Source organism: Parasteatoda tepidariorum, chromosome 8 (assembly GCF_043381705.1).
Source record: "Parasteatoda tepidariorum isolate YZ-2023 chromosome 8, CAS_Ptep_4.0, whole genome shotgun sequence".
In the NCBI taxonomy this organism is placed as follows: Eukaryota; Metazoa; Arthropoda; class Arachnida; order Araneae; family Theridiidae; genus Parasteatoda; species Parasteatoda tepidariorum.
This window is the reverse complement of record NC_092211.1, coordinates 70591173-70604141: the sequence shown is the minus strand read 5'-3', so window position 1 is coordinate 70604141 and position 12969 is coordinate 70591173. Positions and strand designations below refer to the sequence as shown.

The window sequence follows — 12969 nt, the reverse complement described above, 5'->3', positions numbered from 1 at the left end:
GAAAATTTGGTCACTAGAAGAACTTTTTTTTAAAAAAAATTAATAAATAGCATTGCTGTTAGCATTTTAAAATGACTTTGCACTAGCATTGACTGTTTTGTATACTTAAAAAATTTAATTGAATTTCAAAATGTCATTTTCCAGGCTTGTCTCAAACAATATTTCCAATAATAACTAGCTTTAAAACTTCCCATACATTTTTCAAAATCTAATTTTTTTTATCTTATCCTAGGTAAGCATTTCTAGAACATCCGCAGAGGGTATCGTTTACTAAAACTTCGTTTAAAATAGTTTTTTTTTTTGTCAATAATTTGTTTGTCCCATGAAAATCTGTCATTTTCCTGGCTGCTTTTATTTAGTGTTTTATAAGCAAAATAGTTAGCGCCAGGAATCAATATCTAATGTTAATAGATTGATTAGATACCCTCCTAACTGAGCATGTCTTGTTGTATGAATAAAGAACCAATTTTCTGGCTCAAAACCTATATCAAAAATTTTTTCAAGGTGAGTAGGTTTTCATGCTGTCATTTTCCTGGCTTCATGAAATCATTAATAACAAAAACAACATAGATTTATCTGAGTTATTTTAAGAAATACTGTTGTTTTCTGCAGAATATAAACGTCTTCGGCCAAAATATTAAATTAAAGTAAAGTTATACGCTATAAAATATCGAATTTGTCATTATCCAGGCTGTCATTTTCATGGCTTATGAATGCCAGGACATTTAAGTGTTATCAGAAATTATTTTTAACTGCTAATACTATAAAGAGGGAAAGCAAATATTAACCTAATACCAAGTTTATGTATGATTATAATATGCTTGGATGTAATCAAAGTTATTTATTTATTTAATGATTGATAATTATGCACAATTTTAATCTGTACATATGAGTAACAAAATTTTTTTTGTTTCTTTCTACAGTGGATGAAAAGAATTAATTTAAGCAATTTATGGTTCATCTAACATAAAGGCTTAAGTTGAGTTACTTACTATTAACTTAAAATGACTGTTTTTTAAACTTCTAAGGTAATATGTCATTTTCCTGGCATTCAAGATTTGGTGAATTTCTATTTTATTTTTTTTCTCGAGCAAATGTCAATAAACTACACTGCTGTCTATAAGATATTAATAAGTGTAGCTAAAGAAGTATACAAACAAAATTTTAGATTATTTTGAAGACTTTAAATTTGAAGAAATGTTTAGGTCCCAATTGTCATGTTTCGTGAGAATCACCCATATATGTGAATGAAAAGTTAGAAATCAACTATACACGAATTAAAAACTTAAAATATATATAGTTTATTAATATTTAATTTTAGTAATGAGAGTGAATTTATTTTTATTTTTATTAGAGTTGATCCACCTTAGAGATTTTGTCTTTAAGCCACCTGAGATGTTTCAGGCTGATATTCCCGCAGGAATATTTTTTACAGTTCATTCGCAGTTCGACGCATCTAATCCTTTTTTATCTGGGCACTTTTTTCGTCCAGGTAAATCATACCGAATAAACGTTGAAATGGTAAGTATTTTAAACATAAATACTCAGTTTTAAATTGAATAGGATTAGGTACTTACTTCTTATCCAAAAACGATACTTCTTAACAATTTTTGAAAAAAAAAATAGCGAGCCATTTTACTGGGTTTAACATCACCTACTAATTTAACAGGAACTTTAAATATTATGCAACCATACGTTTTTGCTGCTTTAGGACAGTGGTCCGTTCCTAATCCATGGGCAGCCGGTTATCAAATGGTACCGGCAGATCTAAAGAAATTAAATTATTACTGTGGTGTATTTCTCCCGGTTTTGTGCGACTTTCCTTGGATGAGAGGCTAACTGTTAGTTGAAATAAAACTTAATCTGTGACAAACTTAAAACTAAGATCCGTCACCTAAAGCCGCACCCAATAAGGTATATGTAATTGTATTTTGTCTTGAAGACATTTTTAAATACAATTGAATTAAAGTTATTAAATCGAAACCTTAAAAATATAAACAATCAACGTCCACGCCACCTTTCCTTCAGCTGTCCACGGTAAAGTTAACAAGCGTTGACCGGTCCGCGGCGATAAAAAAGATTGGAGAGCACTGTCTTAGAATACTCTCATCTTAATAGTAAAAATACGCACAGCACTCTATCTCTAGACTATGGAAAGGTGAGTAATAGCATTTATAAAAATATTTCTAATAAAATTATTTTTAAACATATAAGTAAACGTTTCATCAAATACACATGTTTATATAAAAAAGTGGGGAATACCTTTGAATTCTCTTAGAATAGCTTAAAAAATAAGGTATGTCATTCGTAAAATTTTTGAGTAGATCAGAAAAAAGTTCTGAATAGAACTCTTCATCTGGATCTAAAAGATAACTGAATATCGCCAATTAAAATGTCACTGTATACTTTTACCAAAGTTTTTTTAAGCACCCACTTTAATATATATATTTAGATCAATAAGAAAATTTATACGTTAGGAGCTGCAAGTTATTGTTTAAAAAAGAAAAAAGAAAACAAATTATCTATATCTAATGAATTATTAGCTAGATAAAAAAAATCGAAACCAATCTAATTGCAATCTAAAACTAAATGAAGCGAAAAGTGATTTTGGAAATGCATTTCGGTTTCTTCGGATGCTTTTAGTGTTTTTAATTCCCTCCTTGCTGGATAACGACTCTTCAGATTTAAAAATCAATTTAGTTAACGCAGTTAATATTAAAAGATCTACATTTTTAGCTTCCATAGGCTACAAGTACTTCCCTTACAGTTCTCATGGCACCGACTTAAACTGAATCGAGTTGATGTCACTCGCATTTTACTCTAGAGTAACCTGTAATAATACATTTTAGCAATAAAAACCCGAAATTTCATCAACAATGACCAAAAGAGATATATAATTGGAAAAAAAATTTTTTAGTCATGACTTAAGTTTATAATCAATTAGAATGGCAATGAATCAGAAATGAATTTCGATATCAACGTAATTAATTATGCATTAAAAATGGGAAAGGTCTTTTNTCGAGAAAACAATTTTAAAAAAAATCTTTTCAAGATAAAACATTAACAGGATAAATACCTACTAACATTATATATCACAAAAAACAGACATACGATAAATGCCCAAAAATAACGACACATGATGAATAATAAAAAATATTGTCAGATGATAATATTGTGAATCAATGAGTAAATCTATTTCATGAAAAAGTACTAGTGATTAATAATTTTAACAGACTACAGTGTTTAACGGTTCAGGAACAAAGGTACTGAATTCTGCTCGGCACTTTTTCACTTGATGGAGTTGGCGATATATTAAGTATATTGACAGATATATCAAGACATTTATTTTAGTGCACAGATAGCATTTTTTTGAAATTTAACCAGATTTTATCATTGAATTTAATTATATATATTGAATATATTGAATATATATATTCAATGTAAATTACTTTTATTGCAACAGAAACTTCATTTTACAGATTTTCTTAATTTATGTAAATTTTTTTCATACAAACTTGTATAGAAAGAAGAGAGACGGCTCCCCCCTCCCTATAAAACAAATTGCACAGATTATATCAAGCTTTGGTTAGAAAATGGGAAATCTGGACCACGATCGAAAAAGGTAAATGTTTTAATAATGATAAAAATCTTAGTCTTTTAAAAGGAAATATTATTTAATAATGATAAAAGAATAAATATTTTAGTGGGTATAATATTTTTTAGTGCTTAGAAATATAGATCTTCAATGTTGAAAGTTTAAAAGTTTTAGCGATGATAAATTCTTAATATTTTCGATGTAAATCTCTATAGTGTTGAAAAAAAAGGAAAGATATAATAATAATAAAGCCAATCCAAGAAAAAGGTAAATCTTAATAACAATAATAATGATAGTTAAGTTAATGCTTTAATTATGAATACGTTTAATTTTTCATTACTGGATAGTTTAGACACTAGTTTTTCCTACTTTATTAGTACAATAGTTTGAAGCTGTAATTAAAATTAATTAAAGTTAAATTAAATTTTTTTGTTTAGATTGATATGAAATTGTACAGATTGATTCAAAAATGTAGAAATTGGAAATAAGAGTTAACATGTTTCAAGCGCTCAAAAATGGTCGCCCATTTGCAAAGCCTTCCGAACGTAATTGAGAAGAAGCAAAATTGATTTGGAATATAAAACATGAAATTGCCTACGAAAAAAAGAAAAATAAAAGTGAGAAACGAAACTAAGAGCGATAGAATAAAAAGATGAAAAAAAAAAATTAAGAATAATCACGGTGACCGAGGGGACAGAGAGGCACTACTATAGAGATGTAGTGAGGAACTAATGTCGTTTAGTAGGGAATCAGTATTCATATGAATACAGATTCAAGATATAAAGATAAGATTCCAGGGTGTTAAGATGGGCTGATGTGACTGACGTGAAAATAATTTAAGCGAATTCGTCATTGAATTTATGCCTAAGATTCCAACAATGTGCAGCAGTTGATGATTTCTCGTATTTTTGATAACGGATATATCTATCACGTTCCTAAAGTCTAAATTCAGTATTAAATACAGTATTAAGTATGTAATCCCAAGAATCTAAGGTGATAATATATTACTTGATTCAGATTATGTATTACTAAACCAAAATATATTACAAACTGAGACAATTATTTTCGCACAACTCAATAAAAAACTCACTCTGAAATATTTTTCGCATTTTTAGTATAAGCTGATTTGCACCTTATAATGAAAGGAAGCAGGTAGGAGTAATATTTGACATCGGAAACTTTAAACTAAATTTCTACTAGAAAGCGTGTCTTATCATTGTTATAGCTCAATAAATTCAATATCCAACAGGTTTGATTAAAGTTCTGTTACCGTTTTCTGCTCTTGTGTTTTTTTTGGCGTGTTACTTAAATACGCGTTAGTTCCACAGAAAAGTTTTTCACAAAAACGAATTTGTTCCTTGTTTGGTGTTTTTCTTAACTTTACCTTTTGGGGCTTAAAATTATTAAGGTACGGAAATAGCATTATTAAGTATATCAAAACCTTTATATGAATCTTCTGTTCCATATTGGTTATATAGTAAAATATCTCACAGAGTATTAAGCAATTTAAAAAATCTCATCGGTAGATCTCTTTACACAAAAATCATGTTTATAATTATCATATAAGTAAAAACTAAACAATGATAGTTAAAACATATTTCATTACATGTACTATCATTTTATGAAAATATTTTGAAAATAGTCTGCGTTTAATAGAAAATGAATTATTAAATAATATTAAAGATATAAATAAATGAAATAAAAAGTTAAGTTATCATTAACTCCACTAATAGCATATATCTTTACTTCATACTTAAGTTTTACTATAATGGATCATAATCTGAACAGCCATTCCAGATATCTTTTAGAAACAATTTTTTTTTAAAATTTAGTTTAAACAAATTAAAAAAAAACATTCTTTTATTTATATCGTCGTGCAATAAATTTCGTTAAAAATATATCTTCTGAAATGGTTGCTCGATGAGAAATTATGCGATTTATATACTTCTTTACATACATACTATTTTTCCAGACCGGGTAACAAATATAAATTTTTACAGGGTAAAAATATTTTTACTAAGATCGGTACAAATTGATGGAAAAAACTGCTTGGATTTTACACGCAAATAGAAAAGTTGAAAAAAAATATTAAAAAATTAAACATTATCTATTGAAATCAATAGAAAGTTTTTTTTATTTATATTTCCACTGTCGTAAGATTTTTAAATTTTGTTAATATATCTGTATAAAGTATTTATGTCCGGTGGCTGAGCGGTAGCTCTTCGCGCTGTCGTGGCATAGGTCCCTGGTTCGAACCTCGGGCCGGGCAAGGTTGACTCAGCTTTTCATCCCTTCAGTGGGTCGATAAATGAGTACCAAGCTTGGGAACTAAACACTGGGGGTTCCACGTTCGGCTGACCATCTGACCGGAACATCTACTACTGCACTCCAGAGCCCAAGGTCAAGAAAACTGAGATGGGCACAGTAGGCCTTGGCCCTCTATGAGCTGTCGTGCCAATGAGTTTAGTTTACTATATAAAGTATTTATTATTTATTTTGTTATTTCAGATGTGCCAGTTGAAATGTGAAGCAAATTACTACACAAACTGTTTAAACTGCTCTAAGAGGTCGATAATTTATCCTTCGAAATTAAAACCCTGTTCAGAAAAAGGTATACACTATTTTTTTTAATAATTTTGAGAGAGCAATTTAGTTTTATAGAATTTCAATTGTTCCATTTGAAATGTGAAGCAAGTTACTATATAAAATTCTTAAAGTGCTCTAATAGGGTAATAATTTACTCGTCGAAGGGAAAAACCTGTTTAGAAGAAGACAGTATTTCGTACAAATACAGTTTGGACAATATTCAATTTGTGTAAATTCCCAAGAGCTGGAATTTCATATTTAATCAGACATTTATTTAATAAAAAAATGTAAAATGTTCAGATTATATGTAAGTACTTATAAATTTAATTTGCAAATTAAAATTGATGAGAATGGACTCTCTATTTTTCCAGTGTGTTCCGCATAAACAAGTACCTTCAACGCATAAATATAAATCTAATTAATATCATACTTTTTTATTAATCTAACTTTATAATTAAAAAAATGAAAAAAAAAGAAATCGCCCCTTTTTGTTATCATTAATGGATGGATTTAAAAAAATTACTATTTGAAGAAGTAAACTTATAAATAATAAAAATATGTATTTTGATTATAGATATTGAATGGATTTTAAAGACTTACTTAAATGATAGATTTACTAAGAATTAATTACGTAACAAAAATAATTATTTAACTTTATAATAATTATTATTTTATTTGTAATTATTTAACAAAAATAAATCAATTCATTGCAATTATTTAACAAAAATAAATCAATTGAATGTAATTATATCAAACTATTTAAAAAATACAATCAAATTGCGATAATTGTTTCTAAAATAATTTTAAAAATAAAATTAATTTATAGTTCATATTTTCAGATTATTTTCAGAAAAAAATGGTTTTATTGTAACTGTTAAGGTTATTTTCTGAATAAAACACATTTTTTGAAAGGTAAAACTAGGTTATATGGCCATAGAGGAAAGGTGACCTACTTAAATATCTACCACATTATTTAATATATTACATATTAATTTTTCGCAAGAAGGAGTTAATTTTGTTTATCAATTTGGACAAAGCATTGCTTTTTGAGACAGCAAAAAGTAGGCAAGATTTGAATGGCTATTTTATTTAGGTATCAAACATTTTACGGGAATTAAGAGTTCTGTTGCGTTTTCAATGTGCAAGTTATTTTTGTTTTTTTGAAAAACACACAAACATAGTTCAATTTTTGATCCAGAGTAAAAAAGAAGAGGAATATTATAGTTGAATTAACACTACAAATTCTTTTGATATCTCATCATTATGTTCCACATAAAATCGAGAAGATATGGTCACTTTTTATCAATAGGTAGCGTCATATAAAGGATTGTAGGTTTCATAAAAAATTTAAAATTAGATAGCAAAATTAAGAAAATGAGACATATTTTAGTAAATTAGTTTTCTCCACCACGCTCAATATCTCAAAATAATTAAAACTACTTATGAAATATTCGGATTCTTTAATGGTTTTAGTTTGGTTTCGTTAATTTTAAGAAGAAACCATTAGCAAACTACGAACAAAATAAATCATTAGATTTTTTATTTCAATATTTACATCACTTTTTTTTTTAAATTTTGAGGACAGTACAAACACTGAATATTACATTCCAATTCTACACTCCTAACATATCTTCCGATGGAACCATATAACATAATAGAAAGAACCTTACATTTTACTTGATTCTATACTCTCAGAATTTGATAAATACCTGTGTGTTAGTTGTGGAAAAAAATACAATACCACAGCTAAATTTGATGACTGGATGGTATATGTAGGGTAATGGCTTTACGAAACTTGTACAAACTTTGAAAACCATTGCCAGCAATGTAGTAAAGTGATTCCAAAGTGACGGAATAAATTTGCTCATTAGATTTAGTTGATTAGATTCTCTTTCCTTATTTTCCAGGATAAAATTCATTTCTTACAGTTATTTGTAAATTTTTCATTGTTAATTATATATGAGAAGTGTCTTATCTTTGCCCTTATTAAATGGCTACCTCACCTCGACATTAAAGAGAAATGTCCACTTATTAGTTTTAACCCAAAAAAAATTTTTTTCTTCATATTTTGTTTTTAATATTCAATTATTTTTTGCCCAATATATACTCAGTACATTTGAGAAAATTTAAAATATGAATATGCATTTCCTATATTTATATCTTTAGTGCTTTTATATTTATTTGAATAAACTCCGTTCATCTTTCCTAGACCGTCCCTAATTATTTTTAAAAGATTTTCAGAAATAAAATAAGTTTAATGTAATTCTTAAGGCTTATTCACAAAAACACAACTTATTCAATGTAATTATTTGCTCACTGTCTTCACAATAATCTTATTGCTGTAATTATTTTCATATTCTTCTCAGAAAAGACGTCCATACTAAAGTTTTATTAAATGATAATCATTGCTATTATTTTCGAAAAAAACTTAAGTTATTGTAAATTTTCAGATTCAGTTCGAAAATTAAGTCCAGAATGTCAACGCATGAGTAGAGGAACCATATATGACTGTTTTAAAGATTGTAAAGAGGAATGTCAGTAAGTATGGAGTCAACAAGTTATAGTTAATTTTTATTAGCTAATGTTCCCAAAATATCTTTTAAAGCATTTTAAGGATGTATTTAAACACAAAAAAACTTGTAAGTTTATATGTCTTAGATTCTTTTTTACCTTTTTTAACATTCGTTTTTCAGGGAGACGATTTATACGTACACCATACTAGAAAAACCTTTACAGCTAAGTTTTGTAAGTAATTAACTTTATATATTTTACTTAATAGGGGACTTACTTTTGATAGCAGATTAACGTTTGAGTTTTGTAAGTTCAGATAAACTGTAAGCTTTTTTAAAATTTTGCTTTGATATCCATAAACGTTAACTGTAAAATCCTAAACTCTAAGAGTTGTATAAGAATCGGTATGAAGCGTTTTCGAAGTACAACAATATTCTCAAATAATATTAGAAATGGTTTGATATAAATGGATATTTATATTTAATTGTTTTCACTCATGTAACGAAATTCTTCATGCATTTTCATTTCAAAGTTAAAAGTTCAACAACAGTCTTAATCTGGCTTTTAAATAGTAGGACAACTATTGGGGTATGCCTAGTATAATTAAACTTTTGGAGCTAAATTATATTTCTTTATGAAATTTCAGAAAAAGAATATAATTTTTCTGTTTCAAGACATCTCATTGCTCAAGATGTTCAGCTGAGGACTGACTAATTTCATTGTTAATAATCTCAAAAACAAAAGGTGATAGAGGACTGAAACAAACAGTATGTCTAGAGTGGATGGAGTATGCCAAAATATTTGAATTTAGTTACAAGAGTTGCCAACAGATGCTGCTGTGGAGAATTCTTGAAACGAAAACAAATACCGAAGGACTGTAAAAATAAAGACCTGTTTATACAATTGAAGTTCTTGAATCCGAGAACTTGGAGGAATTTCTCTCTCTAAGAAATTGGATGATTAGTCGACACTATCCAAGTTCTTGAGTGTCATGACTGGTCGGATGAATAGCCAGCTCATGCGCATTGTTCATAGTCAACATTATAAAATCATACTTTCTTGAATTCAAAATTACAAAAGAACTTGAAATAAAATGATAATAATACAACTAAATCCTAACATTTTTATTTATTCCGATTAAAATATATGAAAACGGGTAACAAAATGACCTATGCCTTACTGACTTTACAAAATGTCACACTCTGATTAGTTAAGGGAGGAAAAACGTGGATTGAATTAGAAGTAGAGCATGCTCAACTATCATCCAAGTGCTTGGACCAAGAACTCGGATGCTCATTTACATGATCCAAGCAAACCAAGTTTCCAGCAATTTCAATCAATCTTGGACCAATAACTTGGAATCTTAAGGCCTCTGGAACTGGACCTGAAATATTCCAGTTCCAGAGACATATGTTATTATAAATTAAATCCCTTCCCTTAGGAAAAAAATGTTTTATTCTGCATACAACTGATTGAAAAAGATTGATCTCGTCATGACGATCTCGTGACGAAACTGAAAATTTTTTGTAAGGAAGAGTGAGGTAAAAACCACTGATAGTGTTGTAAGGATGGATTGTGTAGAGATTAATTTTGTTTTCTAGCAGGCAAACTCTGAATTATACTTTAATAGTCAAGAAGAAGGACCTACCATATTGGCGTTGTTGATTAATTCACGGTGTCTGTGTAGATGAGTTTGTTTTACTACGTTAACTCTCTAATTTTTTTCTGTTTTTAAATTAACCTTATTTAATGGTAACTACAGTTACAAAAATTAAATTTAGCCCAGCTAGTTATACGTCGACTAAAGATGCATACACTAACAAACAATAAGGATTTAATCCAATAGTTGCACTGCTCTGTTGCGTTTTGTTTATCTCTCCAGGCTTATGTCTAACTATCTTATCAAGATCGGGTAATACCTGTTCTTGCTTTCCTCTGATATGTCTCTATGTCAGATTAATGAATGCACGAAAGGGTAGAGGAGAAAGAAAGCAACTACATCCAGGGTTGGAAAAAGGTTTTATGGACCTCAAGGCAAAATTTATTGTGGACCCCATCCTAAAAGTACAAAAAGCTTTATTTTGTAAAATTTTTGAAGACTCGTTTTTCAAAATAGTACTTTTTATATAAATAAAAAGAAATTCTCGCCAATTTTCTTTAAAAAAAACCATACTAACAATAAATTAATAACCCACTAAACCTACTAATAACATATTTTTTTAAGAAATTTTAGTAGGGCTCTTTGCAGTTCCGGGGTTCGGGTGTATTGTTTTTCTCCTTCCTCTTGAGCACGACTTTGTCTACATCACATTTAAATTACAAGCACAATTTTCAGAATTATTCACATAAAGTAGAAGTATCTGCTATTTTTCTCTGAAATTCAAGTATTTTCAAATTTTTTATTGAGATAACATGCGCATCCGGTTTAACATCACTAGTGGGGTAAAGTGGTCATTACAATAGTAGGCGATGTAACTTTTCCTAGAAAAAAAATATTGGTAAAAAAGGCAGTACATCTATGACTTTTCATGAATGATATGTTGTACACAACTAAACAAAGACTATCTTGATTACATGCTATAGTTTATCGGTCAAACAGTTTAGCTTCAATTTACTTTTGAATCTCAGCTTCCCGATTTAACCAATTTACCCCTACTTCTTTTTCCGGTTCTGAAAATTATTCTTTTATTTTTGTTGTATTTCTCTACGTTTTCTATGCTTATTTTTAAGTGTTTCAAAAATAATGTTTTTTATTATGCATGCAAACATAAATATTTTCATTTTATGGGTTTTTTTATTTTTAAAGTGAAGATTTTTATTAATGATAATTATTAAATGTATCAATCTGTTGCCTGTTATATAAAAAGTAGTTTATGACATCCATAAATTCTTTGATAGAACATTTGTATCAGTTACCTCTTTGAAATGAATACGATGTTACCTAGTGGCGCAACAAATAAACGCACTTAAGAGTTAGGGGTTAAAACGTTGGTCATAGTGAGGAAAAATAAATTTACCAAATTTACTATTTATGTAGTTTTTAAGTTTACTAGATTTATTTTCAAACAAAAAGACCATACGATTTTGATAATTTTATGTAAAGTAATTACCAGAGCGTCATTATAAAAAAGAATCGTTCGTTTTTGTGTTCTATATCAGTCAGAAAATAATGCTTATTCTCATTGTTTTGAACAAAATGTTTTTAAATCTTGTGCCAATTTTTTCAGTATTCATCTGCAGTTTCTAAATTGAGTTACACTAAAGATTCGTAAGTTTTTACTGACAATAACTGTCATAATTCAATTTATTTTAATTTTGAAACTTTTTCATTTGTATAAATATATATTTCTTACAGAAGTTTAATATACGTAGATGTGCATATTAATGATAAGGAAATTACACATCTTGAATTCAGTCCAAAATACGAGGTATAAATATAATAATAAAAACTTTTATTATATTCATATACAACTTATATTTTTCATTCATAATTTGTATTATATTCTAGAAAGTGGAAATATTCAGCTATATTGGCGGATTCCTTGGTATTTGGCTCGGAGTATCTTTTGTCCAGGCAACAGACTTTATCCATTCCTTATTTCACATTGGTTGGGAGTTCTTTAAAAAGAAAAAACAAAATTCTTCAACTCATAATGTGTAAAATATTTTTTTTGTGTTAAAAATAAAAAAATAAACCCAGTAGGTTATATCTAACTCTTTAAAATATGTTAGCATTTATGTTTTACGAATTTTGACACCAGTTGGATTTTTGTTATAAAAAGATATATAATGTTATAAAATATATAATTTTATCAGAGAAGTTTATCCATTTAATGTAACTATATAAATGCGGTTAAAAGCAGATTTTCCCAGCTGAAAATAAACTGCATAAAATCTACAAAAAAGAAAAAAGAAAAAAAGAAATTGAATTTTGAAGACTGTTGATTTAGCTACAGAACTTTTGAAGTTGAAGCACTGCAAGGTTACTGCAGTTTGTAAACTGCAATAATTTTGTAGTAGTACCAACCTCAAAATTTGCACAGAAATATCAGTATTTAGTGGTGCCATCTATCGTGAGCAATAGGAAATACTATGCTTTTTGTTTTGAAAGGAAAAAAAACAATCTGTTATTTTTTTAATTTGACCTATTTTCTTAATCAGATGTATCAATTAAGGAATATAGCACTTGTGATGTTTTTATATTGGGAAAATGTCGACCCATTGAATCCCAGGATTGGAACTCCTATCCTGTCCAGCGTGTGATTAACCGATTAGTA

The 12969-nt window shown here is 28.3% G+C and overlaps 1 protein-coding gene across 2 annotated transcripts in view; it reads left to right on the top strand.

Annotated features, from left to right (window-relative positions):
- LOC122269664 (degenerin mec-10-like) overlaps nt 1–12416 on the top strand; it is a 44862-nt gene extending 32446 nt beyond the window's left edge. For both annotated transcript variants that reach the window (XM_043043810.2, XM_071184589.1), the window contains exons 6-13: nt 1355–1521; nt 3524–3622; nt 6104–6206; nt 8632–8719; nt 8875–8926; nt 11920–11960; nt 12048–12120; nt 12201–12416. In XM_043043810.2, coding sequence (XP_042899744.1) covers nt 1355–1521; nt 3524–3622; nt 6104–6206; nt 8632–8719; nt 8875–8926; nt 11920–11960; nt 12048–12120; nt 12201–12353 — 776 coding nt within the window. In that variant the 3' untranslated portion in view covers nt 12354–12416. The remainder of the gene's footprint in view (nt 1–1354; nt 1522–3523; nt 3623–6103; nt 6207–8631; nt 8720–8874; nt 8927–11919; nt 11961–12047; nt 12121–12200) is intronic.
- The last annotated feature ends 553 nt before the right edge of the window (nt 12417–12969 follow it).